A 27,781-nucleotide genomic window follows, 5' to 3' on the forward strand; every position below is an offset into this window, starting at 1 on the left:
CGTTTGGTACTAGCATGTGATGCGTCGTCATATGGCGTTGGGTGTGTATTGCAACAAGCTAATGATTTCGGGAAACTGCAACTGGTTGCTTATGCATCCAGGAGTCTATCTAAGGCTGAGAGAGCCTGCAGCATGATTGAGAAAGAAGCATTAGCGTGTGTCTATGGAGTAAAGAAAATGCATCACTACCTGTTTGGGCTAAAATTCGAATTGTAAACTAACCATAAGCCACTTATATCCCTCTTCTCTGAGAGTAAAGGGATAAATAACAACGCATCGGCCTGCATCCAGAGATGGGGGCTCATGTTGTCCACATACAACTACGCCATCCGCCACAGGCCAGGCCAGGCACAGAAAACTGCGCCGATGCTCTCAATAGGCTGCCATTGACCACCACGGGGGTGGAAATGGTGCAGCCCGCAGATCTAGCCACAGTTATGGAAGCATTTGAGAGTGAGCAATCACCCATCACTGCCGGGCGGATCAAAACCTGGACCAGCCAGGACCCCTTATTATCTCTTGTCAAAAGCTATGTGCTTCATGGGAGCTGGTCCAATGTCCCAGTAGAAATGCAGGAAGAGTTAAAGCCGTTCCAGCGGCGCAAAGGTGAGATGTCTATACAGGCAGACTTCTTTCTGTGGGGCAATCAAGTAGTGGTCCTCAAGAAGGGCAGAGACACCTTCAGCAATGACCTCCACAGTACCCACCCAGGCATCGTAATGATGAAAGCGATAGCCAGATCCCACGTGTGGTGGCCCGGTATCGATGCGGACTTAGAGTCCTGCGTGCACAGATGTAATACATGCTCGCAGTTAAGCAATGTACCCAAGGAGGCGCTGCTAAGTTTATAGTCTTGGCCCTCCAAATCGTGGTCTAAGGTACACATCGACTATGCAGGCCTGTTCTTGGGTAAAATTATCCTTCTGGTTGTAGACGCATACGCCAAGTGGATTGAATGTGAGATAATGTTGGCTAGCACATCGGCTGCCACTACTGAAAGCCTGCGGGCCATGTTTGCCACACACAGCCTACCCGATGTCCTGCTGAACGACAACGGGTCATGTTTTACCAGTGCTGAGTTCAAAGAATTCATTACCCATAACGGATCAAACATGTCACATCTGCCCCGTTTAAACCAGCGTTCAATGGTCAGGGAGAGAGAGCAGTGCAAACCATCAAGCAAGGCTTGAAGAGGGTAACTGAAGGCTCACTGCAGACTCGCCTATCCTGAGTCCTGCTAAGCTACCGCACGAGACTCCACTCACTCACTGGGATCCCAGCTGCTGAACTGCTCGTGAAAAGAACACATAAAACAAGGCTCTCGTTAGTTCACGCTGATCTGCAAGAACAGGTAGAGAGCAGGCAGCTGCAACAAAGTGCATACCATGATAGCGCAAATGTGTCAAGCGAGATTGATATCAATGATCCTATATTTGTATTAAATTATGGACAAGGTCCTAAGTGGCTTCCCGGCACTGGTGTGGCCAAAAAGCGGAGCAGGGTGTTTCGGGTCAAACTTTCAAATGGACTCATTCACCGGAAACACTTGGACCAAATCAAACTCAGATTCACGGACTATCCTGATCAACCCACCTAGGACCCTATCTTTGTCGATCCCCCAACTTACACACCAGTGGCAACCAGCACCACGGTTGACCACGAAGTAGAATTCATCATCCACAGCAGCCCAACAGGGCCCAACACACCAGGCAGCCCAGCAAGGCCAGCTGCACAGCAGCCCAGCGAGGGTCCAACAAATGATTCAACAACAGTAGCTTTCACACCAAGACGATCAACCAGGGCAAGAAGGGTCCCAGATCGACTCACATTGTAAATAGTTACACTATTGACTTTGTGGGGGGGAGTGTTGTTATATATGTAAACCTGTATATACCCTGTATAGCCACCAGAGGGCTCATCCCCTGGAGTCCCAAGGGATCCCATAATCCCTTGGGAGCACAGGTATTTAAGGAGGCTTCACAGGTTGGAGAGGCACTCTGGAGACCTGTAAGAAAAGACTAAGGTCACACTTTACTTTGAGCTCACAGTGTTCAGTCTGACTCTTTCTCCATTCACAACACCTCTAATGCAAGTACATCCCTCCTTACATATAATTGCCCCTTTCTATAAGTCATCTGGCTGCCTGAAAGCAGTGGCCATGGGTTGTTGCGGAATGGTTGCCCAGTTCCCCCGGAGGGGCCGCCATTTTAAAAATTGCCCTTCCTCAGGTTTGGAGCCTTGTAGGAGACCACTCCGCCTGTTTTCCCGCCATGGCATTCACGCACTGACCCCTTACTGAAATTGCCCTTCAGGAAATTGCCTCTTTCCCGGAATTGCCCCGCAGGAGCTGCGCAGCCACAATCAGTGCCCCCGATAGCTTTTGCTGTCAGTACACTCTCTGTGGCTTGGTGGTGTGGTCGCCCTTAACGGGGAGGTGGCACCGATTGGCGATGCCATGTTATTTTTTTTTGTCGGCCGACTGCCAGGTCGGGCCAACAATTATGGCTACAGGTTCGGCCAGGCCACCACCAGGTAGCTTGGCACCCCTCTTGGTTGCCAGGCCGCTGGCCTGGCCACAACCCTCCCTGGTGGTCCAGTGTTTGTCACTAAAGTGGCTGCAGAGTTCACAGCAGCCCTTCCCTTTACCTGATGGGGAGGGATGTTGTGACGTGCCAGCGTGATGATGTCACCAGCGTGGCGTTGATGCTTTGCAGCATTGGTCACTCCGCCCTGCTCCCACTTCTGCCCCACGGGTGATGGCCATTCTACCTTACCTCCACGAGGAGGTCACTTCTGCCCCACTGCAAAAAAAAGCACGAAGTGCTGAATTTCTCTGGTTTGGCCGCCCCATGCAGTGGTGCGTCTGGAACACTTCCAATTTGGTAGGCGCGCCCCTTTTCAGGCGGTGGGCAATTTCAGCCTCACAGATTCCAGGATGGTCATGCTTGCAATCTCACTCTTGCTCCCTGGACAGAGCTAGTAGAGCACTGAGTGCCAACTATCTCACCTTGCCTGCTGACTAGTGCCACAAGAAGTTCAATGACCTCACCAAGGCTGGTTAAGGTAACTTATTGGACATTCTCCTTTCCCACCCCGCTCCCTCAAAGCAACACTTGTACAACTAATCTTTCAACTTGCATTCTGATTAACTCAGGATTTTTTACTATGGCTACCCAGTTTCTCTAACAGCAATTGCATGCACAACCCTCAAACCCCTTCCTCCATTTTAACAGGCTGATATCCGCTCTTCTCTTACTTCAGTTCTCCTGCGTTACTTGCCATACCTCCCTCAACTGCTAGCCTCCCTTCATATGTTCAATGTTTCTTTTTGTTGAAAATGGAGCACAGCAGTCGCTAGAGGCAGGCCACCAGAGGGGGATTCCTTACCTTTAAATCCCTCACATGCTATGAGGAACAGGCCATGGAGCTTTTGGGGAAGCACTCTACTCTTCCCCATGAGCACTCTACTCTTGTCGTGGGAGACAGCAAAGTTAGGGCAGGAGAGCAGGGAATTCCCGCAGAAATCCAACACCTGTAATGGGCTGTCCCTCCACTATACCTATAAGAGGAGCAGCTTTTTTTTAACCTTCATTGTTCCAATAAATCAACAAATGATATTGAATGATATATCTGACCCTGACTTTCTCCCCGTCGGGAGTCAGCTTGAGACAGTCAAGGGTACAAAGCTATTGATATGTTCCATTAAGCTGAGGTGGCAAAGGTTTCTCTATTTGATCCCTGGGTTTTGCTAAATTTACCAAGATATTGGGCAGATAAGGGCTCACCATGGCTTATAAGAGATGCAACATTCACTTATGGAAGTGGGTCATGATGCTGAATGCAAGGAAATGTCTAGCACAAAAGTGCAAAAATATAATGCCCACAATATTTTGACTCATATGGGCTAGATTTTACACTTTTGTGTATATTGCCCAAAAATGGGTGTTATTTCTGGCGTGGGCGGTAAAAGTGGGATTTCAGATCGCCGCCTTCTCGCCCATTCTCAAAGCAGCAAGTCTCCATTTTTGAAATAGATCGTTACCGCGAGCGATATGAAATGGGCGGTAGCGTTTAATCTTGCTGACCTTCTGTCGTAAAGTGTCACCGTCCTTAGCAATGGCATGGCAACACTCGATTCCCATGATTTAGGAGGTCAAGAGTCATCATGACATGTGCAGAAGAGGTGACAGAGAGAGAGGGAGCTGAGAGGGACTGAAGGCGTGTGTGGCTGTGGTGTGTGCTTATTTGGCTGTTGTGGGAGGCACAAGGGAGATTCACCAGCAGCAAAAAGCCTACTAAGCACCAAGAACATAGTTGGCACTGCGTTTTTGTCCAACAAATAAGATATAACATGGAAAGGATGGTGGAGGCCCTGGAGCTGGTAGCCTGGAACACTGGTGGCAGAGGGCTCCCAGTGGTCCTGGAGCGCGGCACTGCACCCCAAGGTGCCGCACCCCCATTGCCAACCACACAAGAGAGCCAGGAGCAACATCTTGCTTCTGGCTCGGAGCATGTTCCTACCTCGGGACCGTCCTCTCCCATATCCGTCCAAGCAGTGGTTCGGTCGTCATCCCCCCTACAATAAAGCATCGCCTGAGGAGCTCCTCGGCCAGGGGGCTTGGAGTCAGGAGGGGATGGGGAAGAGGTAGAGGTTGGGAGGAGAAGTGGGGGGGGGGGGTGGGGGGGAGGGTTGGAATTTACAGAAATACTGGTGATTTCAGACAACTGTTCGGTTTAAATGTTTTTTATTTAACAAAACCTTGGTGCGCATTGGCTCGGATAGCTGCACCGTTACACGCTGGGGATTCCTTAACATCAAAGGGTATAATTACACTTAACTTCAATCAACTTAAACTTTAACTGTCACCAAAGTGATGCCCACCATTGATGTATGACCTGCACACCCAGCAGTGTGTCAGCCTTGTAAATAGCACCAACCTTCTTTCCGGCAAAGTGCCCATTGATGAGCTCCTGACGTAAGGCTCTTGCAGCTATGCCACCACGGGCCCTTTCATGCGGTCTACAGGGGGGCAGAGGCATGGCTTCAGTGCCAGCCTGATCGCGTGAGCCGATGTCAGCATCCGCCTCCTCGTCCTCCTCTTCCTCTCCCTGGTGAGGTGGACTGTCAGACTCATCAGGCAATTCTTGCCCCTTACTGATCGCCAAGTTGTGCAGCATGGAGCACACCACCACGAATTGAGCTATCTGCTCAGCGTGGTATTGGAGCTCGCCTCCTTAGTGGTCCAGCATTCCAGCTGCTTAAGCACTCCAATGGTTTTCTCCACAAAATTGCGAGTGGCTCTGTGGCTCTCGTTGTATCGCCTCTCGGCTTCAGTGTGGGTGTCACGCAGAGGGGTCTTCAGCCAGGTGGCGAGGTCATATCCTTTGTCACCAAGCATCCAGCATTGACCTTGTGGCTGATTGTTAAACAAGTCAGATACAGTGCTCTCACGCAGGATGTGAGCATCATGGATGTTGCCTGGAAATTCAGCATTCACTGCCAATATAATTTGCTGATGGTCAACAATGAGTTGGACATTCAGGGAGTGGAATCCCTTGCGGTTTCTGAAAACCTCTGCATCCTGAAAAGGTGCCCGCATAGCGATGTGCATACAGTCCTGCTCCCTGCACCTTGGGGAAGTTTGCAATTCTGGAGAATCCTAGAGCCCTCTTACTCTGTGCCTCCCTGGTCATAGGGAAACTGATCAAGTCCATCCTGTGTACGTACAGGGCTTCATGACCTGTCTAATGCAGCAATGTATGGCCTACTGAGACAGACCGCAAATGTCGCCAGCTGAGGCCTGAAAAGAACCCGAGGTGTAGGACGACAGTGCCGCGGTGACTTTGGCCTCGATGGACAGTGCAGTACTGATGGTGCTGGTAGGCTGCAAATCTCCCCTTATCAGCTGGCATACCACAGTGATAACCTCTTTGAAAAGCGCAGTCTCCGAAGGCAGGTGGTGTCGGGCAAGTTGAGGTAAGAATGCTTCTCCCTGTACTTGCGGGGGGTGTAATGTCTGGTCCTCCTCATCAGTCTGGCACGTCTTACATTGGACAGATAATGCAGTAGAGCGTACCTTTGGCGATCTCGAGTCTGCTGCATATAATCGTTCATCAAGCGAGGCTGAGAAAGGATAGGCTCCACTGCAGTAGCTCTTTGTTTGCCACCGATTGCTCACAAACAATGAATGTCCCGATGAAGACACCTATTCAATTCCAATTGGTCATAGAATGGTCAAGATGTTTGTACTGATGTTCACATCAACTCCAACGACTTCCAGAGTACATCCGAACTCCCCCGAGGTTGAAGCACAGCAGCCTTTTAAAGGATGCGACATGTGATGCAGAACATGGTGTCCATAACGCTGTGATTAGTTCCGGTTCGTTCCACTTTTTCTGGGCGTTTTTTGGGGCGAGTGATATTGTGGGCAATATGTGTGCGAAGTGGTGAAAGTGAAACTGGGAGATCTGATGGCCGCTAGTTTCGGCAAATGTGATCTTTACGACAAAAAAAAGTGGGCGGGCGGTATTATTGAATCTCAGCATTAATTCCGAGTGGAATTAACTCGGGCGATATTATGGGCGTTGATTTCGCCCATTCTGATGATTCCGCCCAAAAAAAGTGGGCAGGCGGTAAAATGTTTTCCCGGCATTACACACACGGGGAAAGTAACACTCGACGATAAGTTTCTGAAAAATGCCTGTCAGTTTCCATTTTGTGGCTAAATGGGCAATATATGGGCATTACACCTAATTTCAGAGGAAAAATGGATGTTAAGTGGGCGTTAAGCATGCAAAAAATGAGGAAACTCTAGCCCATAGACACTTGCAACTTGACAACTTTTTGCTAATGGCTTTGTAAGGCGTGGAATCTCTGCTTACCCCAAACAAGGCCATTGGCATAAGATGCCGTGCTCCCAGTATTTGGCTCAATCACTGGCCTTCTGTACAATGGGTGAGAGCAGGCATACTGGCCCATCAAAAGGCAGAGTGCCCAAGGCCCAAGGGAATTCCAAGGCTTAGGGCCTAGTCAGCTGAAGACATGGCCGTCAACGGTGGAATGATTAAAATCCGGGATGTGCAAAATGCCAGAATTGAGGGAGCGTGGCGATCTCTGAGGGTTGTAGTGCTGGAGGAGGTCACGGGGATAGGGGGGGGCGGGGGTGGGGTGAGGCCATGGAGGGATTTGAAAATAAGGATGAGAATTTTAAAATAGAGGCATTGCCGGACAGCGAGCACAGGGGTGTTGGGTGAATGGGATGATGCGAGTTAGGATATGGGCTGCGAGGTTTGGATGAAGTTATGTTTATGGAGGGTGGAAGATGGGAGACTGGCCAGGAGAGGATTGGAATAGTCATGTCTAGAGGTAACAAAAGCATGAATGAGGTTTTCAGCAGCAGATGAGCTGAGGCATGGGCGGAGTCAGGTGATGTTACGGAGGTGACCAGGGGAGGACCACCATCACTGAAAACCTTAAGTCCGCAGGAAAGGGAGGAATTAGTTATAGTAGGCAAATGGACAGCAGAGCCTGTAGGAGAGGTTGAGATTGGAGGTGAGCTGCCAAGTGAAGATTGGCAAAGGCTGGGCAAGGCTCATCATATGTAGTTTCAGCTTCTTGTGCTTTCTTATTACAAAGCCCTTACACTCACATCTTTCTCTGAAGAAAGAGAAAGTAACTGCAAGCCCAGCTAAACAAGACTTTTGTCTTTCACGTCATAGAGTTGCCAATCGGATGACTGCCCGGACAGCCCCAGATCCACAGCTGCTGCCATGTTCTCACCAACTGCGCCTGCACCAGCACAGAGATTCCTGCTCACGAGAAATTAGTTCGAGAATCAGAAGGGCTGGTGAATCCAGGTGAGTCATTGAGCACGAGTGAGCTAGATCACAGAGGCCCAGTATTCAAAAGGACAATGTTTCAGGAGAATAAATTTGTGTGCAGACAGTGGGTCAGTTTCGTCACATATAGTTGAGATGATAGATAAGTGGGAGGAGTCCACCACCTGCATCTAGAACACATTGCAGTAAATTCTCACAGCCTTGGTTTCTCGGGAGCCTGCCGGAACCGAGTAAGAAGAAGCATACTAACCACCACTCTCCTAGAAGTGGGACCCACCTGGGGGGGGTCCAGGACTGGGTTACATCTTGGACTCTCAAAGGCAAATTACTAACCCAAATGTATCTCTAGTGGATCGGGTGCTCAAATTAAGTGGCCTCTCACTGACCCCAAAATACTCTGTAGGTTGTCGTCAGAGATCACTACCCCAGCATAATTGCAGAGATCGCAGCTTGTGGATTTTTAGGGCCTTACAGGTAGAAATTGGGTTGTGTCCCATTTGGGGGTGGAACATTCGGGAGGCGGGACATTTTGCACCAGGCGCGGAAGTCCCTCCCCATTCAAAAAATTCAGGTTACCACCCCCAAAAGGAAGTGGAGCACAAAATAACGATCTCCACTTCATTTCTGGGGCAGTAGTGCAGCAGACGGGTCGGGAGCAGGACACAGCGCTACGCACTGGGCCACATACGCTGCCGCGTAGGAAGGGCTCTTCCCGTCAATAAAGGGAAGTGCTGAAGCTGCAAACTCTGCAAGTAAGAAGCAGGTCTCCATCGGCCACCAGGGAGCGGGTGTCGTGCCAACAGCTTGGCAGTCAAGCAGAGTGCCGGGCTGAACGATCGTGGCACGGACCCCACGATCGCGGCACCAATGGGACGCCGAAGAAAATCAGCAAAACCTTTTTTAACATGGCCAGCACCTCCCCTTTAACTAGCACCCCAGTTCACGTCACCTGAAGCTGTCACTGGCATCGCCCGATTTTTGTTCCAGGGCAAAAACGGGGCACTGTGCACAGTGATGATGTTGTCAGCGCAGTGGAGCAGGGCGCTATGGGTTACCGGAATTTAGTGGGAGTCATTAGCTGCGGCCGGGCAAAAATTTGTTTGTGGGCGCTAATGGGAGGCACAAACAACCCGAGTTTCTAGTCCACAATGTTTTTATAAAATAATCAAAGGAAAAGATTTTAGGTTTGGGGTTAAATTTTGCAGTACCCACATTGCCAGCTGGGCTTTGCAGACAGAATCTGGAAAATCAGAAAATTTCCCCTATAGTATTTTTCTCCATGAACAAAAGACTTTACTTCCAAGTTAACATATTAAAGGAATGCATCAGCACATCCTACCCATTGAATTAGAGATACAGCATTAGATTTGGGATCAAAGCATGGTTATCTTACTACTGACCCAAACTAGGTGCATTATTTGAGTTGCCCCTTATTAAAATAGCTCAAGCCTCATTTCTGCTGCAGCGAGTGTGTTTCCAACTTACTACCAACCCGCCCAAATCTCGTCCAGAGTTAAAATCTGGGCCTAAGTGCTCATTATTAGACTGCAACAAAGAACCAAAACAATAAAACAACTTACCAGGTGTGTTAAATCCACATATTTTCGTCCTGAGCTCCAAAACCTTTCTGTCGAGTTCCTGGGGTTCATTATATGTAAATGCCAGCTGAACATCTCCAGCTATGTCGTTTAGTTGATTTATTATACGGTTTGCTCCAACAGACAGAATAAATATTTCCCTCTCTTTAGCATACTGTGCAGGGTGTATCACCGAGTCATGAGATTTAGAATTGGACAACACCACAAGAACATGGGGAGCGTCAATTCTGGAGCCTTCACTGATCATAAAACCATGTTCAGCTACATAATGCAGGGCCTTTCCTGTGAAAGTGTTACCTCCATTGAAGTGAATGTCATCGATTGCTTTTAGCAATTCATCTAAGCCACTGTACTGTCCCATTCCAAACTCGATACGAATTCTGTCACTATACTGAGCAAAACCCACTATGACTCTGGCTGAAGAGGTCATGATGGATCGAAGAAGTCTTTTAGCAAAAGCTTTAGCTTGAAGGAATCCCTCAAGGCCCATGTTCCATGATCCATCCACCAAAAAGAGCAGGTCAACAGAACAGTCCAGAATGCCAGCGGGTACTGCATGGGGGACGTAAATACATTGGATCATGAGGACAAGACAACGGCATAGGCTTTGAAATGGCGCATTCCACTGAGTGTATTGTCTAAGTCAGGTACTTACTGAGGTATCTGTTTCCAGCTGTATAACAAAATATTAAAAGATAATTATTAAAGGAAAGTGTTTAGTAAGATTGATACAATTGCTTTTTACGTAGATTTACAGCAATCTCAGTCCTTTTGTGAAATATAATTTATAAAGTGGTATTAATAGTACAGATTTCAAAGTAATTAATTCTCTAAATTAAAGAAATTTCTTATGTTCTGTTTTGGTTTATTCACTACTGATATCTGCTTCAGTACTCAGAGTTTATATCAGATCACTTGAACAATTGACGCTGCTGTCATAGTTTGAGGGCCCCTTCACTCATGCTGGCCAGGTTATATTGGCTATTGAAAGTGATGCTCCTGTCACCTTTGAAACACTGAGCACTACACTGCATGCTTACGTATGTGTACCTTGTACATGCACAGTAGGATTTCAAATTTTAGAGCGAGTTCGAGCACCCGATGGGTGTGGCCTATTTCACTTAACTTCATACGTGCTAAATATACGGCTGGGTGGTCCGAAATTGCCCCCCTCTTTGAGGTCCATTACCGCCTCTAAGGGGCTGGGGGGTAGTAAGGCCTTTCCGACCGGGGGCCGGCAGATGGTCCAACCCATCCGAAATTGCCCCCGGGCCAGGGGCGGTGGAAACGGGTTACTGCCTCGCCCCGTGTTCCCGCCCCGTCAGGCATGCACTGACCCCTTACCACCTGGTGTGACCCATTCCCACCCTGCGAGGGAAATTGCCCCGCCAGAGCGGAACTGCCGCCAGTCGGTGGCCCCGACAGCTTTTCCCAGCGAGAAGCTGCCAGTGGCTGGGCAGTGCATCTGCCCTTAAGGAGGAGGGTGCACCGCCGTGGTCGCCATTTTATTTTAATTGTCGGCTGACTCTGCAGTCGGCCTGACAATGGTGGCCATGGGTTCGGCCAGGCTGCCAATCGGCAAGCCTGCACCCATTCTTGGGTGCTGGGCCGCTGGCCTGGCAGAAAGCCTCCCTCAGCCACCCAAACACTAGCCCGATTATTTTTTTGTAAAAGAGGACAATTTCGATTGAATCTCCGCCCCATCAATTCGGGCAGAGAATCATCACTTTAATTCAAATTATCCGCCCAAACGGGGCGAAGGTCAATTTCGGCCCCATGGTTTCAAATGCATATCATTAGTTTTTGTGGTACGTGTGGACTACTTTTATACTGCATCTAACCCAGTGCTATTCCACAACTATACTGCATCTAACCCAGTGCTATTCCACAACTAAACCATCTCACTGGAGGTTGAATAGCCTAATGACAGTATGATGCAGCTACTCTAGGAATACAGAAATTCACAGGACCGGAAAAGACTATTTAGCTGACATCAAAGTTTAAAAAAAAACATACTCAACCTCTGGATCAGATCTATCACCTAAAAAACTCTCTTGAATTTTCCAGCAATATTTCCACGTCTGTTTCATATCCTCATCACTTACTCATGAAGTAATTCAATCATAAATATCCATTCACCCTCTCTCTTTTGAGCTTGAATCTGGACCCCTATTAGAGAACTTATAGTTGTATCAAACATTTTATTAGAGTTTAGTGTATCCCTATCTCTTAGAAAATTCTATAAGATTTCCCTTGAACCTTAATTTTTCCAGTCTCCTTACCCTCTTCTCATATCTCAAGGGATGTGAAAGGTGCTATATAAATGTGAATTCTATCTTTCTCCTCATAGCTCAGGTACCTGATCCCTGGGATCTGCTCTCCTCTGTACCTTGTCCAGAGCAAGAATCCTGTGTAGTACGGGGACCAGAATTGTACACAGTATTCCTGGTGGGGCTGAACGAATGCTTTACACCAGCTGACTATTAACCCTGACTATGATATTTGCAGTGAATTTATGCAACTAGCAATACAAATCTGGCTTTAAAATGTTAATATGGCAGAGACAGGAAATAACAAGAGATCTGCAGTATGTTCAATCACGATGATTGAATTGAGAAAAATCCAGGTAAGGGTAAATAATTGGCCTCAATATCAGCTTTTAATGAATGTTACGATTTGAGCCCTCTCTAAACTTTGTGTGTGTGTTTAGGGCAGATTGCAGCTTTCATAGATGAACCAGCATTCCCTATGTCAAATCTTACAATTTAACACGTGGTGATTGGGATTAGCATGTTTCAGGATTAATAGTATAACTTTATACCACTTTATAAACCAGGTTATGCACAAGAAGTCCTATAGAATGCTCACCATAAACTACTAATCACTTTGATAGACAGAAAAACACCACACTGTCAGAGCGTATTGTTCAGGATAAAAATACAAATCAGATTTATTACAAACATGTTTTCCTGTAGAAGCAAAATAAATCAGCAGATAAATAGGAAACAGTGCTTAACTTATATCATGATACTTTAAACTATCTTTGAAACCAAAAAACAATGGTGTCAAAATTCGATTCTTGACGCCACTTGTTACCGTGTGCGGGAGGTGGCAAACGGCTGGCTAATGCCACCCGCGTGGTGATGTCATCCAGCGTACAACGCCTCTAACGCCTCTGTCGTGACATTTGCTTTGTATGGAACAGGCAGTCGTACAGCAAGGAAAAAGTTGTCGTAAGAGAGCGGATCTCGGGCAGAATTGCCCAGAAAGCAAGGTAAGTTTTTCTCTTTATTTATTTCTGCATGTTTTCATGTATTTTAAGAGTGGGGGAGTGTGTATGTGGATCGGAGAAGTTTTAGTTCTTTTTTTTCTTCCCGTTTTTTTTCTCGCATGGCGGCAGCCTCCCGTCGGGAAATTCAGTCGGCCTCCTGAGCTCCCGTCTGAGGATGAGCGTGCAACGCCACTTTTTAGCGTAAAAACTGAATTTAGGACTTTGATGTTGCATCTAACACCCGTCGCTAAAATCAGCACTCAGCTGGTGACACCGCCTCAAAAATGGTGGTACCGAATTTTGACCCCAAAATGTTCATATTCCTAGTGTTCTTTTCAGACTCCTGTAACTAAGGGACTGAAATTTTACTGTTTTCCATTGCTGTTAACTGTGTCCAAAATAGATAGGACAGGGTCAATTAAATACCCGGAGGAGGGCAACCCGTGCCTCTACGAGCACTGCAGAAGTGTCTGCCCTGACAACCACAAGGAAAATCGAAGCAGCATCATACCATTCTGTTGGCAGAACTGAGTCCTGGGAAGGACAGAAGAGAAAATGCTTAGAATTTCTTTATTGCTTCTAAAAGAGCAAGTGGATATGTTTTTGGGAGGGGTAATCGACCCTCTGGGATTGATTACATTCCTCTCGTTCAGTCTTGGGGCCTTTACTAGACCCACAGCAGAATGCAGGCCAGCTCTCAGCAGAGTTCTGTTGGGCATGATGGAGGTGTAATTGATGGAATTCCTGGGACAGCCTGGGAATATCCCTAGAGATAATCCCAAGATGTGGGAGGGGTGTGCTTAAGACTTTCCTGTTCACCCCAGCAAAATTTAGAGTGCAGTTTAAATGGGGTGGAAACCTAGCTGAGAGCTGGTTAGAGTCCTGATGAGGCTCTAAGAAAGGCACCAACATCTCAGCAAGTCAAGGCAATCGATCCTGGAGATTGATTACCTTCATAAAATCCTTGAGGACCCAATGATTGAATGTTTTAATTTACTAAGAATATAAGAAATAGGAACAGGAGTAGGCCATATGGCCCCTCGAGCCTGCTCTGCCATTCAATACGATCATGGCTGATCTGATCATGGACTCAGCTCCACTTTCCCGCCCGCTCCACATAGCCTCTTATCCCTTTATCATTTAAAAAACTGTCTATTTCTGTCTTAAATGTATTCAATGTCCCAGCTTCAACAGCTCTCTGACACAGTGAATTCCACAGATTTACAACCCTCTGGGAGAAGAAATTTCTCCTCATCTCTGTTTTAAATGGGTGGCCTCTTATTCTAAGATTATGCCCTCTAGTTCTAGTCTCCCCCATCAGTGGAAACATCCTCTCTGCATCCGCCTTGTCAAGCCCCCTCATAATCTTATACGTTTCGATAAGATCACCTCTCATTCTTCTGAATTCCAATGAGTAGAGGCCCAACCTACTCAACCTTTCCTCATAAGTCAACCCCCTCATCCCCGGAATCAACCTAGTGAACCTTCTCTGAACTGCCTCCAAAGCAAGTATATCCTTTTGTAAATATGGAAACCAAAACTGCACGCAACAATACGTTATATAACTGTAGTAAGATTTCCCTGCTTTTATACTCCATCCCCTTTGCAATAAAGGCCAAGATACCATTGGCCTTCCTGATCATTTGTTGTACCTGCATATTATCCTTTTGTGTTTCATGCACAAGAACCCCCAGGTCCCGCTGTACTGTGGTACTTTGAAATCTTTCCCCATTTAAATAATAACTTGTTCTTTGATTTTTTTCTGCCAAAGTGCATGACCTCACACTTTCCAACGGTATACTCCATCTGCCAAATTTTTGCTCACTCACTTAGCTTGTCTATGTCCTTTTGCAGATTTTCTGTGTCCTCCTTACACATTGCTTTTCCTCCTACCTTTGTATTGTCAGCAAACTTGGCTACGTTACACTCAGTCCCTTCTTCCAAGTCGTTAATATAGATTGTAAATATTTGGGGTCCCAGCACTGATCCCTACAGCACCTCACTAGTTACTGGTTGCCAACCAGAGAATGAACCATTTATGCCGACTCTCTGTTCTCTGTTAGTTAGCCAATCCTCTATCCATGTTAATATATTATTCCCAACCCCGTGAACTTTTATCTTGTGCAGTAACCTTTTATGTGGCACCTTGTCAAATACACCATATCCACTGGTTTCCCTTTATCCACCCTGTTCATTACATCCTCAAAGAACTCCAGCAAATTTGTCAAACATGACTTCCCCTTCATAAATCCATGCTGACTCTGCCTGACCGAATTTTGCTTTTCCAAATGTCCTGCTATTGCTCCTTTAATAATGGACTCCAACATTTTCCCAACCACAGATGTTAGGCTAACTGGTCTATGGTTTCCTGCTTTTTGTCTGCCTCCTTTTTTAAATAGGGGCGTTACATTTGCAGTTTTCCAATCTGCTGGGACCTCCAGAATCCAGGGAATTTTGTTAAATTACAACCAATGCATCCACAATCCCTGCTGTTACTTCTCTTAAGACCCTCGGATGCAAGCCATCAGGTCTAGAGGATTTATCTGCCTTTAGTCCCATTATCTTACTGAGTACCACCTCCTTAGTGATTGTGATTGCGTTAAGTTCCCCCACCCCCCATAGCCCCTTGACTATCCACTGTCGGAATATTGTTAATATCCTCTACCATAAAGACTGATACAAAATATTTTTTTCTGAGTTTCTGCTATCTCCATGTTTTCCATCACTAATTCCCCGATCTCATCCTCTAAGGGACCAACATTTACTTTAGCCACCCTTTTCCTTTTTATATACCTATAGAAACTCTTGCTATCTGTTTTTATATTCTTCTCTTTCTTAATCATTTTTTTAGTCATTATTTGCTGGCTTTTAAAAGTTTCCCAGTCTACTGTACTCCCACTAGTTTTGGCCACTTTGTATGCCCTTGTTTTTAATTGGATACCATCCTTTATTTCTTTAGTTAGCCACGGATGGCTATCTTTTCTCTTACACCCTTTCCTCCTCACTGGAGTATATTTTTCTTGAGAGTTGTGAAATATCTCCTTAAATGTACACCACTGTTCATCATCCGTCCTACACTTTAATCTATTTTCCCAGTCCACTTTAGCCAACTCTGCCTTCATACTTTCATAGTCTCCTTTATTTAAGCTTAGTACGCTGGTTAGAGATTCAACTTTCTCGCCCTCCATCTGAATTTGAAATTCAACCATGCTATGATCACTCTTTCTGAGGGGATCCTTTATGAGGAGATTGTTTATTAATCCTGTCTCATTTCACAGGACCAGATCTAAGATAACCTGCCCCCTGGTTGGTTCCGTTACGTACTGCTCAAGGAACCTGTCCCTTACGCACTCTATGAACTCCTCCTCAAGGCTACCCTGACCAATTTGATTTGTCCAATCAATATGGAGGTTAAAATCGCCCATCATTATTGCTGTTCCCTTTTTACAAGCCCCCACTATTTCCTGGTTTATTCTCCGACCAACAGAGTTGCTACTGTTAGGGGGGCCTATAGACTACCCCCACCAGTGACTTTTTCCCCTTATTGTTCCTTATCTCCGGAGTTATAATGCAGGATTGAGTGTCTCACCTATCACAATGAACATCAGAGTTTTTAAGAGGAAAAAGTAATTAGCCAGTTCTCTCACCACATCCCTCAATCTACTTTCTCTCCTGAAACATGTCCAATTGTCTCTTGACTCCTTTCAAATTTCCCACTAATATGGTGTTATCAGGTACCTTATTTCACAATACTATTACATCCTAAATAAAACATCTAACAATTGAAAATAAAGTGCTAGTCCTTAGTTCAAGATCTTATAATATATACTTACTACAGTGTTTGTCCCCTCCATAACCAAGGGGACACAAACAGCTGTACTCATCCACATTCTCTGTAACACAGGTTCCTCCATTACGACATGGACCTGAATCACAGGGATCTGCAATAGTACACAGAAAAGAGCAAAAATCATATTTCATACTTGTGATACTGCACCATTAGAGAAATGAGAAGATTGGATTAGCATTATGACTACAAATATTCTGCAAACATATAGTCAATTCAGATCTGTAATAATTGGGTGGTTGGTTGAAGGGTGCAGCAATGTATCAAAAATATTGCTGTCCATGGACGACAGGGAATGTTTATCACAATAAAAACAAGCAAAAACATCTGTCATTGTCATTGAAGAAGAGACTCGCTCTTCAGAGTATTTTCTCTTCTTTGGGTCTCCACATATCTCAGACCTTCCCTGGCCAAGAGGATCGCATACATTTTGTTTCCTACATCTACCAATGCAACTCTAAAGCTGAGGGGATGTAGACGTGCAATCTGAGATTTCCGGCCCACTGATCTTATCTCCCTTCCTATCCTCTATAACATCTCCAAAGGATGCTACAATTGAGAGTAACTAGGAGAAGAAGATCAAACTGACTAAGACGGACATTGACACGTTCTAATGAAAGATACTGTTCCAAGCATTTCATTTTCTCGATGCTATCTTCATCAATCTCACTATCATTGTGTGGAAAATTCCTCATTCTCATCTAACCTCAACTGCTGTAACAAGACATCAAGCAGATGCTAGGCACTGCCCTGCAGGAAGGAAGGGACGTTCAGCAGACAAGTCATTCAGGATACAGTCATGCACTATCTAGTAGGCAGTTGCAAAATGACAGTGTTGGGAAAGATCATTTATCCTAAAAAGGTGGAAGGTGAAAAAATCTCATGAAAAATCCAAACCAGCAGGAGACTTGATGCTTGTAGAAGATCGGGTAAAACTTCCACAGGGCTTCTCCAATTTCCTGCTGTAACTTTGGCCGTAAGTAGGAGTTCTCATTATTATGATTGAGAAACACCCCCCAAACACCCAAACACTAATAAAACATAGAAAAAAATACACGACATGTTTAATTTAAATTTAATTCCAGGTACATATATTTACCTGGGCAGATGGTGCGATAACAGCGACTTTGAATCTGATTGTATGTTCTTTTCCAGCTGAATGGATGAAAAATTCCAACTATTAAAATGAAGCAACCACATTTCCCAGTGACTTTTCAAACTGCCACTGTGCATTTGTCTTTACAAAGTCGGTAACATGTTCATCTTTTTAGCATGATAGCATTGTCACTTCAAAATTGATAAATCCCGGTCGAGGCCTCCCGGCGAATGACTGAAAAAGGGAAAAAAAGATGCGCACTTACCTGCTGCGCCCACGAGAGATCACGGTCCTGAGGCCTCCACTGATTGCACGTCGGAGCGCGTGCACGTTGGGACGTCCATATGCTGGAGCTGAAGTCACATGGCTCTGGGTAGCCAATCAAGGTACAGTATTTTCTCATTCATAATAATGGGAACTCCGTAAGAGTTCTCATTATTATGATTGAGAAACACCCTCCAAACACCCAAACGCTAATAAAAAATAGAAAAAATACACTACATATTTAATATTAATTTAAATTAAAGTTATCAATGTCTTATAAAAAAATATCTTTTTCCGATTTTTAAAAAAACATTTTAATTATGGTTTAAAATAAACTTACCATAGTGGGCAGAGTTTTAACAATAAGAAGTGTTTTTTAAAATTTTATTTTGTTATGTTTTTGTAAGTTTTAAAACTCTTACGCCTGTAAAAGTAGGCTGTGCACTTGCTTTTATCAGGCGCAAGATTTTCCAGGACATCTGCTGGGCAAGATATGGATAAATACGGCAATCTGGCCCATGCAAATGTCCTGGCTGCCGAGATGTGGAGACAGATTGGAAAAGCTGATTTTCAGCGCATGCGCATTGTGCGCTGAAAACCGGCTTTTGCGATGCATTCCCGAGTCCGTATACACTCTGGGATCAAGGGGTATGGAGAGAAAGCAGGAATGGGGTACTGAAGTTGCATGATCAGCCATGATCATATTGAATGGTGGTGCGGGCTCGAAGGGCCGAATGGTCTACTCCTGCACCTATTTTCTATGTTTCTATGTACGGACCCGGGGAGGCCAGGATTTCTAGGCCGATATATATTCAATAAATCAATGAGCTGGTATTTAACTATGTTGTGGTAAAACTGAATTTCCAACCATAATATTTTAGATCTTTGCCTTGCAGAACTAACATCAAGCCATGCATTGTAAATGCATTCAAAAAATTGTGACCAGAGTAAAGATTTGTAGAACTATAGCAATGTTTGGCAACAATCGCACTACACATAGCTATAGCAGTAGCTTCTTCACATAATTGTGATTGTGTATATTGATTAGGCTGGGAAGGGGAAATGCGAGGATAATTATTTTGAATGTTTTCTTACCTTATGAGAAATGGAAGAATCTTACATGCCAGTCAAATTAGTAACTATGTTAATATGCCAAGGAGAAGAAAGATTGTATGTATGTATGTATGTATGTGCATGTTTATATGTTTCTGTGTGTAGATGTGTGCCCAGGATATGTACATGCATACATGCACATGTAGAACATATGTGCGGATGCCTGGTGACATTATCTGATTTGGTTCCCAGCCATCATTCTCCCAATCAGATTTCCTGTTCACATGCTACAAACGACGACTGTTGGTGAAATCAATGTCAGACAAAATAATCACACTCTCTAAATGTATCTGCTGCTATTGAGAGCTGAACGAACTGACGTGTAGAAAGGACAGAAGGTAGCTATGGGTTTTCCGTGTTGTTTTGCACTGTTGTTTTTGCCTTTCCAGCAAATATGGTTTCCAAGGTATTTCTTCTCGGCGCTGACTGTTGTTCTGTGACAAAACTGTGCCACCACTCTGCAGGCTGTAAAATTAGGACAAAATATGACTGCATTAAATATTTATAAATTTGTCAGTGAATTTTAAAGACAAATAATGAAAGTTAATTACACTGGTAGTGAAATGATTAGTCATGTATTTCAAGGATGTCTTCATTCAAACTGGAGTTAGAAAAAAATGGACACACAGAAATGTTAGAAAAGACTATCAGCTCCCTCCAACATCTAGGTTCCATCTCAGCAGTCCTATTTTCTCCACCTCCCAAAAGTCATCTGACTCCACCAATACTGGTTTAATTTCCTACATTCCCCATTCCCCATCCCAAAAAACACAAGAATTAAAAAAGGGTTAGCAAACTTAGAGTTAAAAACAATCATGGCATTTTAAGTTATGACGAGAGATTCACCGAGCTAAACTTACTTCCATTGGAGAAAAGAATATTGAGGTTGATCTGACCATTTTTCGTCATTCTCCTATTCAAACCCATGCGCTTCTACTCTAATAAATCCAGAGTCTAAATGTTAATAAGAGTATATAATGTTAAATTATAATTATGTGGGAGCCACGTTAAAACACCATGGTGACTTAAAAAAGCATGGTCTGACAAAAGGCTATTTGCCCCCCATCAAACCCTATCAAGGATTTTAGCCATCCAGCTAATCTCCGGAGTATGCAGGTGCAAGCACTGTATGTAAACATGTACACGTTTTATACTTTTCGGACAGCAAATCAGTTGTTACAGTGTGAGCTTGAGGGCAGCAAGTTGCCACCAATATGGTTAGTCACAGAAGCACTGTTAGCAATTCTCAATCTAGAGGCTGGAGCACATAATGGAGGCTGGCACACCAATGCACTATTGAGGGAGTGCTGCACTGTCGGAGGTACTGTCTTTCAGATGAGACGAATAAAACATTAAAACTGATTATCTGGTCATAATCACATTTCTATTTGTGGGAGGTTGCTGTGTGCAAATTGGCTACTGCATTTTCTACTCTTCTTCTTAGGCGGTCCCTCGTGTCGAGGATGACTTGCTCCCACAACAAAAAGGGATGCGTTCACAGGTGTTACAATGAAGGACCAGATATTCCAGGTCCCGAACTACATATTGAAGGGGGGAAGATGCCTGTGCATAGATTTTTTTAAATGTGTGGTGGCCATTGTACACCAGCCACCACATGGGCTTGACAGAGCTAGGTCTTGGTCCAGTGGCAAGGATTAACCAAGATGACTGGAGACCAGCTCTGCTGCATGGATCTAGTGCGCACACATATCGCAGTGTGGGCACTCGGCTCTTATAGCCCCGAACTCACGCCTCTCCTGGGCCCCGATCACGTCGTTCTGCAATCTCTCGCCGCTCCTTCGCCCCGACCGTGCCACTCCTGCTGTTCCTGGCCACTCTCCAATCAGCGACCTGGGTTATGGTGACGTCCAAGCCAGTCATCCTCTTCACTGCCGTCGCCCTCCTGGATGTGCTCGTGCTGTACCTTGCAGTGGTATAGAAACATAGAAAACATAGAAAATAGGTGCAGGAGTAGGCCATTCAGCCCTTCGAAACTGCACCACCATTCAATAAGATCATGGCTGATCCTTCACCTCAGTACCCCTTTCCCACTTTCTCTCCATACCCCTTGATCCCTTTAGCCATAAGAGCCATATCTAACTCCCTCTTGAATACATCCAATGAACTGGCATCAACAACTCTCTGCGGTAGGGAATTCCACAGGTTAACAACTCTCTGAGTGAAGAAGTTTCTCCTCATCTCAGTCCTAAATGGCCTACCCCTTATTCTAAGACTGTGTCCCCTGGTTCTGGACTTCCCCAACATAGGGAACATTCTTCCTGCATCTAACCTGTCCCGTTCCATCAGAATCTTGTACGTTTCTATGAGATCCACTCTCATCCTTCTAAGCTCCAGTGTATAAAGGCCCAGTATGCCACCACACTGCTCCAGGGCCACTGCATGCCGCTCCTTTTATGGCCCTGACCTGCTGTTGATGGTCTCTCACAGGTCGAGACCGCCACGCTGCTCCAGGCTGCCGCATGCCGCTCCTTTTTCTACATTGCAACAGTGACTACACTTCAAATGTACTTCATTGGCTGTAAGGCGCATTGGGACATCCTGAGGTCATGCTACATAAATGCAAGTTCTTTCTTCAGCAAATGATAGAAATTGACAGCAGTGAAGCTGGGTACAGAGCTGGGCCATTGCAATAACATGGGCAAAAATGTTCATGAGCATGTGATTAATGAAGCCAATCTCATGAATACTGTGAGATTTTCTATTACAGTGCTCACCCAGTCTGCATCAAGCCTGGAAGAACTAAATTCCCCTGTGTCATGTATGTACATGCTGTTTGTAGCCACCAGATGGTGTCATTGTTGGAGGCCACTGAGCAGCACGCACATGGTGCTGCTCTAGTATAAAAGGCCAGCCATTTTGTGAGTCAGGCACTTTGGGCCGTAATAAAGCAGGAACAAGATTGTACCTTGTAAAGTTAAACAGTACTCAATTTGTACCTTTATTGCATACATAACATTTGGCGTCAAAAAGACAAGAACCTTTGTTTGCAAAATGAGCACGATTGGATTTTTAAGGAGAGAGAAGATTGGGAAAACTTTGTCAGCCATTTGAACCAGTACTTCGTGGCCAACAAAGTAAAGAGGGTCGACAATGAAGATCGGCACTGGGCCGTGTTCCTCACTGTGTGCGGTTCAAAGATCTACAGTCTGATAAAGAATCTACTCATGCCTAGTGATCCAACAGAGAAAACATATGAGAGTTGTGTACATTGGTACGGGAGCACCTCAAGCCAGACGACGGCATCATCATCTCGAGGTACAGGTTCTATACACACGTTCGATCAGAGGGCCAGAGCGCGGCGGAATTTGTTGCCGACCTGAGACGTCTAGAAGGATCGTGCAAGTTCCGGACGGTGTTGGCAGACATGCTGCAGGACTTCTTTGTTATCGGTATCAACCACGAGGTGATCCTGCGCAAACTTCTGGCGGTGGAGGAGTTGGATTTAAAAGGGCCACCAAGATCGCTTAATCATGTATGACGACAGACAGGAGTTTAAAGCAAATATCGGTGAAGAACCGAACCTTGGCAAGTACTGTAAATGTGATTGATTCGGCGTTCGGCAGAGCGGCACATGGCAGGGCCTATCCGGCTGCGACGCGAAACCTGTGGCTGCCCAAAGTCTGCCAGTGGGAATGTATCCAACTTCTCCGTGTTGGCGTTGTGGGGGAAATCATCGGCACCAGCAGCGCCGATTTAAGCAAGAAAGTTGCAAAGGCTGTCTGAGAGTGGAGCATCTCCAGTGCAAGTATTCGCAGATGAGCAAGCGAACTGCAACATACCACGTGAAGGATGAGAGTCAGACTAGCGCGGATCCGGATACGCAATCCGAGATGCCAGAGGAGGAAGTGTATGGTCTGTACTCTTTCATAACCAAGAGTAAACCAATTTTAATTAATGTGAAGTTTAACGGGATGCCGGTATCGATGGAACGGGACACAGGGGCGAGTCAATCGATCATGAACGAGAGGGCATTTAATAAGTTGTGGGATACTAAGACTGTGAGGCCTAAGCTAAGCACTGTTAACACCAAGCTGCGCACTTACACCAAAGAACTGATAAAGGTGATTGGCAGTGCACAAATTAATGTGTCATATAACGGTGCGGTTCACGAGTTACCGCTTTGGATTGTTCCAGGCAATGGCCCAACACTGCTCAGCAGGAGCTGGTTGGAGAAAATCAGATGCGACTGGAACGACATAAAGACGTTGTTGTCGGAGGAAGATTCATGTGCCCAAGTGTTGACCAAGTTCCCCTCACTGTTCAAACCGGATATCGGCAACTTCACGGGAGCCAAGGTGCAGATCCACATGGACTCAGATGCAAGACCCGTCCATTATAAAGCACGGACAGTGCCGTATATGATGAGGGAGAAGGTCGAAATTGAACTGGACAGACTCCAACGTGAAGGGATCATATCACCGGTCGAATTTAATGAATGGGCTAGCCGCATTGTTCCTGTGCTGAAAAGTGATGGCACAGTCGGAATCTGTGACGACTACAAGGCTACGATCAACAGGGTTTCGAAATAAGATCAGTATCCATTACCGAAGGCTGATGACTTGTTTGCGACGCTAACCGGAGGGAAGTCGTTCACAAAACTGGACTTGACGTCGGCCTATATGACGCAGGAGTTGGTCGAGACGTCGAAGAGACTTACGTGCATTAACACGCACAAAGGACTGTTTATTTGCCACAGGTGCCCATTTGGAATTCACTCAGTTGCAGCAATATTCCAGAGGAATATGGAAAGTCTACTGAAGTCCGTTCCCAGAACCGTCGTGTTCCAAGATGACATCCTGATCACCAGTCGTGACTCCAAGGAACATCTGAACAACCTGGAAGAGGTTCTACTGCGTTGGGCCAGAGTGGGACCCACACTTAAATGCTCGAAGTGCGTCTTCATAGCACTGGAGGTCGAATTCCTCGGGAGGAAAATCGCCGCTGATGGCATCAGACCTACTGACGTGAAAACCAAAGCCATCAAGAATGCACCCAAGCCGCAGGATGTTGTGGAGCTGCATTCGTTCCTGAGTCTACTCAACTACTTTGGTAATTTCCTACCTAAATTGAGCACCTTACTTGAACCACTGCACATGCTATTGAGAAAGGACAATAACTGGGTGTGGGGCGCATTGCAAGACAGAGCTTTCGAGAAAGCCACCAATCTGCTTTGCTCGAATAAGCTGCTGGTGCATTATGACCCATGTAAACGTTTAGTTTTGGCCTGTGACACATCGTCATATGGAATTGGTTGCGTGTTACAACAAGCCAATGAGTCGGGGAAACTTGAACCTGTCGCGAATACATCCAAAAGTTTGTCTAAAGCAGAAAGAGCATACAGTATGGTAGAAAAAGATGCTTTTGTGTGTATATGGTGTTAAAAAGATGCATCAATACAGTTATATATGTGGACTTGTATTTACTCTGTACAGCCACCAGAGGGCTCATTCCCCGGAGACCCAAGGGTTCCCATAATCCCTTGAGAGCACAGATATTTCAGAAGGCTTCACAGGTTGGAGAGGCACTTTGGAGATCTGCAATAAAAGACTAAGGTCACACTTTACTTTGAGCTCACAGTGTTCAGTCTGACTCTTTCTCCATACACCACAATACCTGTTCGGTCTGAGGTTTGAAATAAAGACCGATCACAAGCTGCTCATTTTGTTGTTTTCCGAGAGCAAAGGTATCAATACCAACGCTTCATCCCGCATCCAAAGGTGGGCGCTGACATTATCTGCCTATGATTATGTCATTCTCCACAGACCTGGCACAGAGAATTGTGCCGATGCTTTGATCCGGTTGCCGTTGCCCACACCGGAGATGGAAACGTCACAACCGGCAGATTTAATGTTAATCATGGATGCTTTTGAGAGTGAAGGTACCCCTGTCACGGCTCAACAAGTTAAGACGTGGACCAGCCAGGACCCAATAGTATCGGTGGTAAAGGGTTGCATCCTCAAAGGGGATTGGCCTGCCATACCTAAGCAAATGTGCGAGGAGGCCAATCTGTACATTTGTCGCAAGGACGAACTGCCTATTCAAGCAGATTGCATATTGTGAGGCAATCGAGTTGTAATGCCTAAGAAAGGGAGAGAGAAGTTTGTGCGTGAGTTACACGGCACACATCCTGGTATAGTGATGATGAAGACGATCGCCAGGTCCCATGTACGGTGGCCAGAAACTAATTCTGAGCTGGAAGCATGCGTGCATCAGTACAACATCTGCATGCAGCTCAGCAAAGCACCAGCGGAATCACTGCTGAGTCTGTGGTCATGGCCATCCAAACCTTGGTCCAGGATCCATGTAGATTTTGCAGGTCCCTTCCTGGGCAAGATGTTTTTACTGGTGGTGGATGCTTATTCGAAGTGGATAGAATGCATAATCATGTCATCCAGTACGTCCACGCAACCATAGAGAATCTCAATGTCATGTTCACGACACATGGTCTGCCTGACATAGTGGTGAGCGACAATGGGTCATGCTTCACCAGTCAGGAGTTTCAGGAGTTTGTAAAACTTAATGGCATAAAACATGTAAGGTCAGCACCATTCAAGTCGGCGTCCAACGGGGAAGCAGAATGTGCAGTACAAATTATCAAGCAAAGCATGAGGAGAGTAACCCAAGGGTCACTGCAGACTTGCTTGTTTTGCATACTGCTGAGTTACAGGACAAGACCCCACACACTCACAGGGGTCTCGCCTGCTGAACTCATGATGAAAAGAGGTCTTAAGACCAAGTTATCTCTTGTATACCTGGATTTAAGTAATCATGTTGAATACAGAAGACATAGTCAACAAGAGTACCACGATCGCACAACTGTGTCACGTGAGATTTCTGTTAATGATCCTGTATATGTGTTGAATTATGGTCAGGGTCTCAAATGGATCGCTGGCACAGTCATGGCCAAGGAGAGCAATGAAGTATTTGTTATTAAGCTCAAGGATGGGCAAACTTGCAGGAAACACATGGGTCAAACAAAGCTGAGGCACACAGACGAGCGAGAGCAGTCGGACGAAGAAACCGTCGACGACCAACCAACCTACCAGCCGCCTTCATTGGACTCAAGGGTCATCAGTGAACCTGGAATTTCCAAGATGGATTTGTTCAATAAAAATCGACTTGCAATTCCTGACATGACCACTGCCACCCCCAACAAGTCAGTCATCCAGCCACCAGCCAGAACAGATTCCGCACATTCACCCAAGGCAGGAATCGAACTGAGACGGTCAACCCGGGAGTTTAAAGCACCCAACCGTCTCAACCTGTGAAAGACTGTGATAAGATCTCAGCGGAGGGTCTTGTCATGTATGTACATGCTGTTTGTAGCCACCAGATGGTGTCATTGTTGGAGGCCACTGAGCAGCACGCACATGGTGCTGCTCAGGTATAAAAGGCCAGCCATTTTGTGAGTCAAGCACTTTGGGCTGTAATAAAGCAGGAACAAGGTTGTACCTTGTTCAGTTAAACAGTACTCAGTTTGTACCTTTATTGCATACATAACACCCTGCACTGCATCAGAACTTTGTGGTAGTACCCACAGCAGTATTTCAGACAGGCTGTAATTAAAGAAGATTTTCCTGGTCCAAACAAGAACGAGTTGAAAAAGTTTGTCATGAAGCTGTGAAAAAGCAACCATGTCTAAGACCCAGCACGGTTTAAAGGTACAGTAGGAAGAGTAAGAGGCAGGATAGATCTTGCCTTTAAGTTCATTGATGGCCTTCTCATTGCCAACCCTGACTGGAACTCTTATTTGATACTGGTAAATGGAGTGGACTTTACCATGTGCTGTGAGTGAGAAATCCTGGGGGTAGAAATTGCCCCCCCGCCCAAAACGGAGCGTTCTAGGCCTGTTTCAATGGTTTTTACCGCAACTGTGGTTGAGGTCGCCTCTTGAGCAAAATTCCGCTCTTTGTTGGGTTTTTATTATTCGGATCCGGAAGTGGTTCTTAATGGGGACGGTGATTACATGAGAGGGGCGGAAGTAGAGACGATGAGTACACTAGAGGGGCGGAAGTTGTGGGTGGTGCGGAGTGACGTCATCACAGCGCCGCATCACCACATTTCTCCCCTTCACTTAAAGGGGTGAGCCTTCGCAATTTTAAAACTTCGGCCCACTGGACCACCAGGGAGGGTTTCGGTCGGGCCTGGCACTCAAGAGGGGTTGCCAGGGTACCTGATAACGGACCGGCTGAACCCGGGGACATAATTGTCAGGCCGACCTGGCAGTCGGCCGACAAAAAAAAAACATGGTGGCAGCAGCAGTGCATCCTCCCCTTTAAGAAAAGCCGCACCGCCATTGCAGAAGGCGAAAGCCTCACTAGACCACCGGGACAAAAACAGGTTTTGGCACCGCTGGGCGGGCCGAAGATTTTCAGAGGGTAATGTCGTTGTTGGGGGGATGGGGGCAGGTGTAGATCAGCAGTGCGCACGGTAATGACGCACTTAAGATAGATCGGCAGCAGTGGAGTGGTGGGGCGGGGGGGTGGCGGGGGGGATTGGGCCACCACCGGAAAAATGCGGGATGGCAATTGGGCTATCAGCAGCCATTCCACGAATAGTCGGAGGCCACTCCACTCCACAGCATGGCCGCTGATTTGCGGTGGTAATAGGCTTTAAGGAGAGGGGAAATTTCGGCCCCCTGGTTTTTTGATAATTTATTCCTGATCAGGAATTCCCCACTTCCACCCCACACACACACATACACACACACACACACACACACACACACAACA

The 27,781-nt window shown here is 46.0% G+C and overlaps 1 protein-coding gene across 1 annotated transcript in view; it reads right to left on the reverse strand.

Moving 5' to 3' along the window:
- LOC139230373 (von Willebrand factor A domain-containing protein 2-like) overlaps positions 1 to 27,781 on the reverse strand; it is a 181,270-nt gene that overhangs the window by 31,828 nt on the left and 121,661 nt on the right. The window contains exons 7-11 of the mRNA XM_070862201.1: positions 19,349 to 19,493; positions 17,655 to 17,710; positions 16,542 to 16,649; positions 10,093 to 10,110; positions 9,420 to 9,989 (exon numbers count right to left, since the gene is read on the reverse strand). Coding sequence (XP_070718302.1) covers positions 9,420 to 9,989; positions 10,093 to 10,110; positions 16,542 to 16,649; positions 17,655 to 17,710; positions 19,349 to 19,493 — 897 coding nt within the window. The remainder of the gene's footprint in view (positions 1 to 9,419; positions 9,990 to 10,092; positions 10,111 to 16,541; positions 16,650 to 17,654; positions 17,711 to 19,348; positions 19,494 to 27,781) is intronic.

The sequence above is a fragment of the Pristiophorus japonicus genome, chromosome 2 (assembly GCF_044704955.1).
Source record: "Pristiophorus japonicus isolate sPriJap1 chromosome 2, sPriJap1.hap1, whole genome shotgun sequence".
NCBI classification, from domain to species: Eukaryota; Metazoa; Chordata; class Chondrichthyes; family Pristiophoridae; genus Pristiophorus; species Pristiophorus japonicus.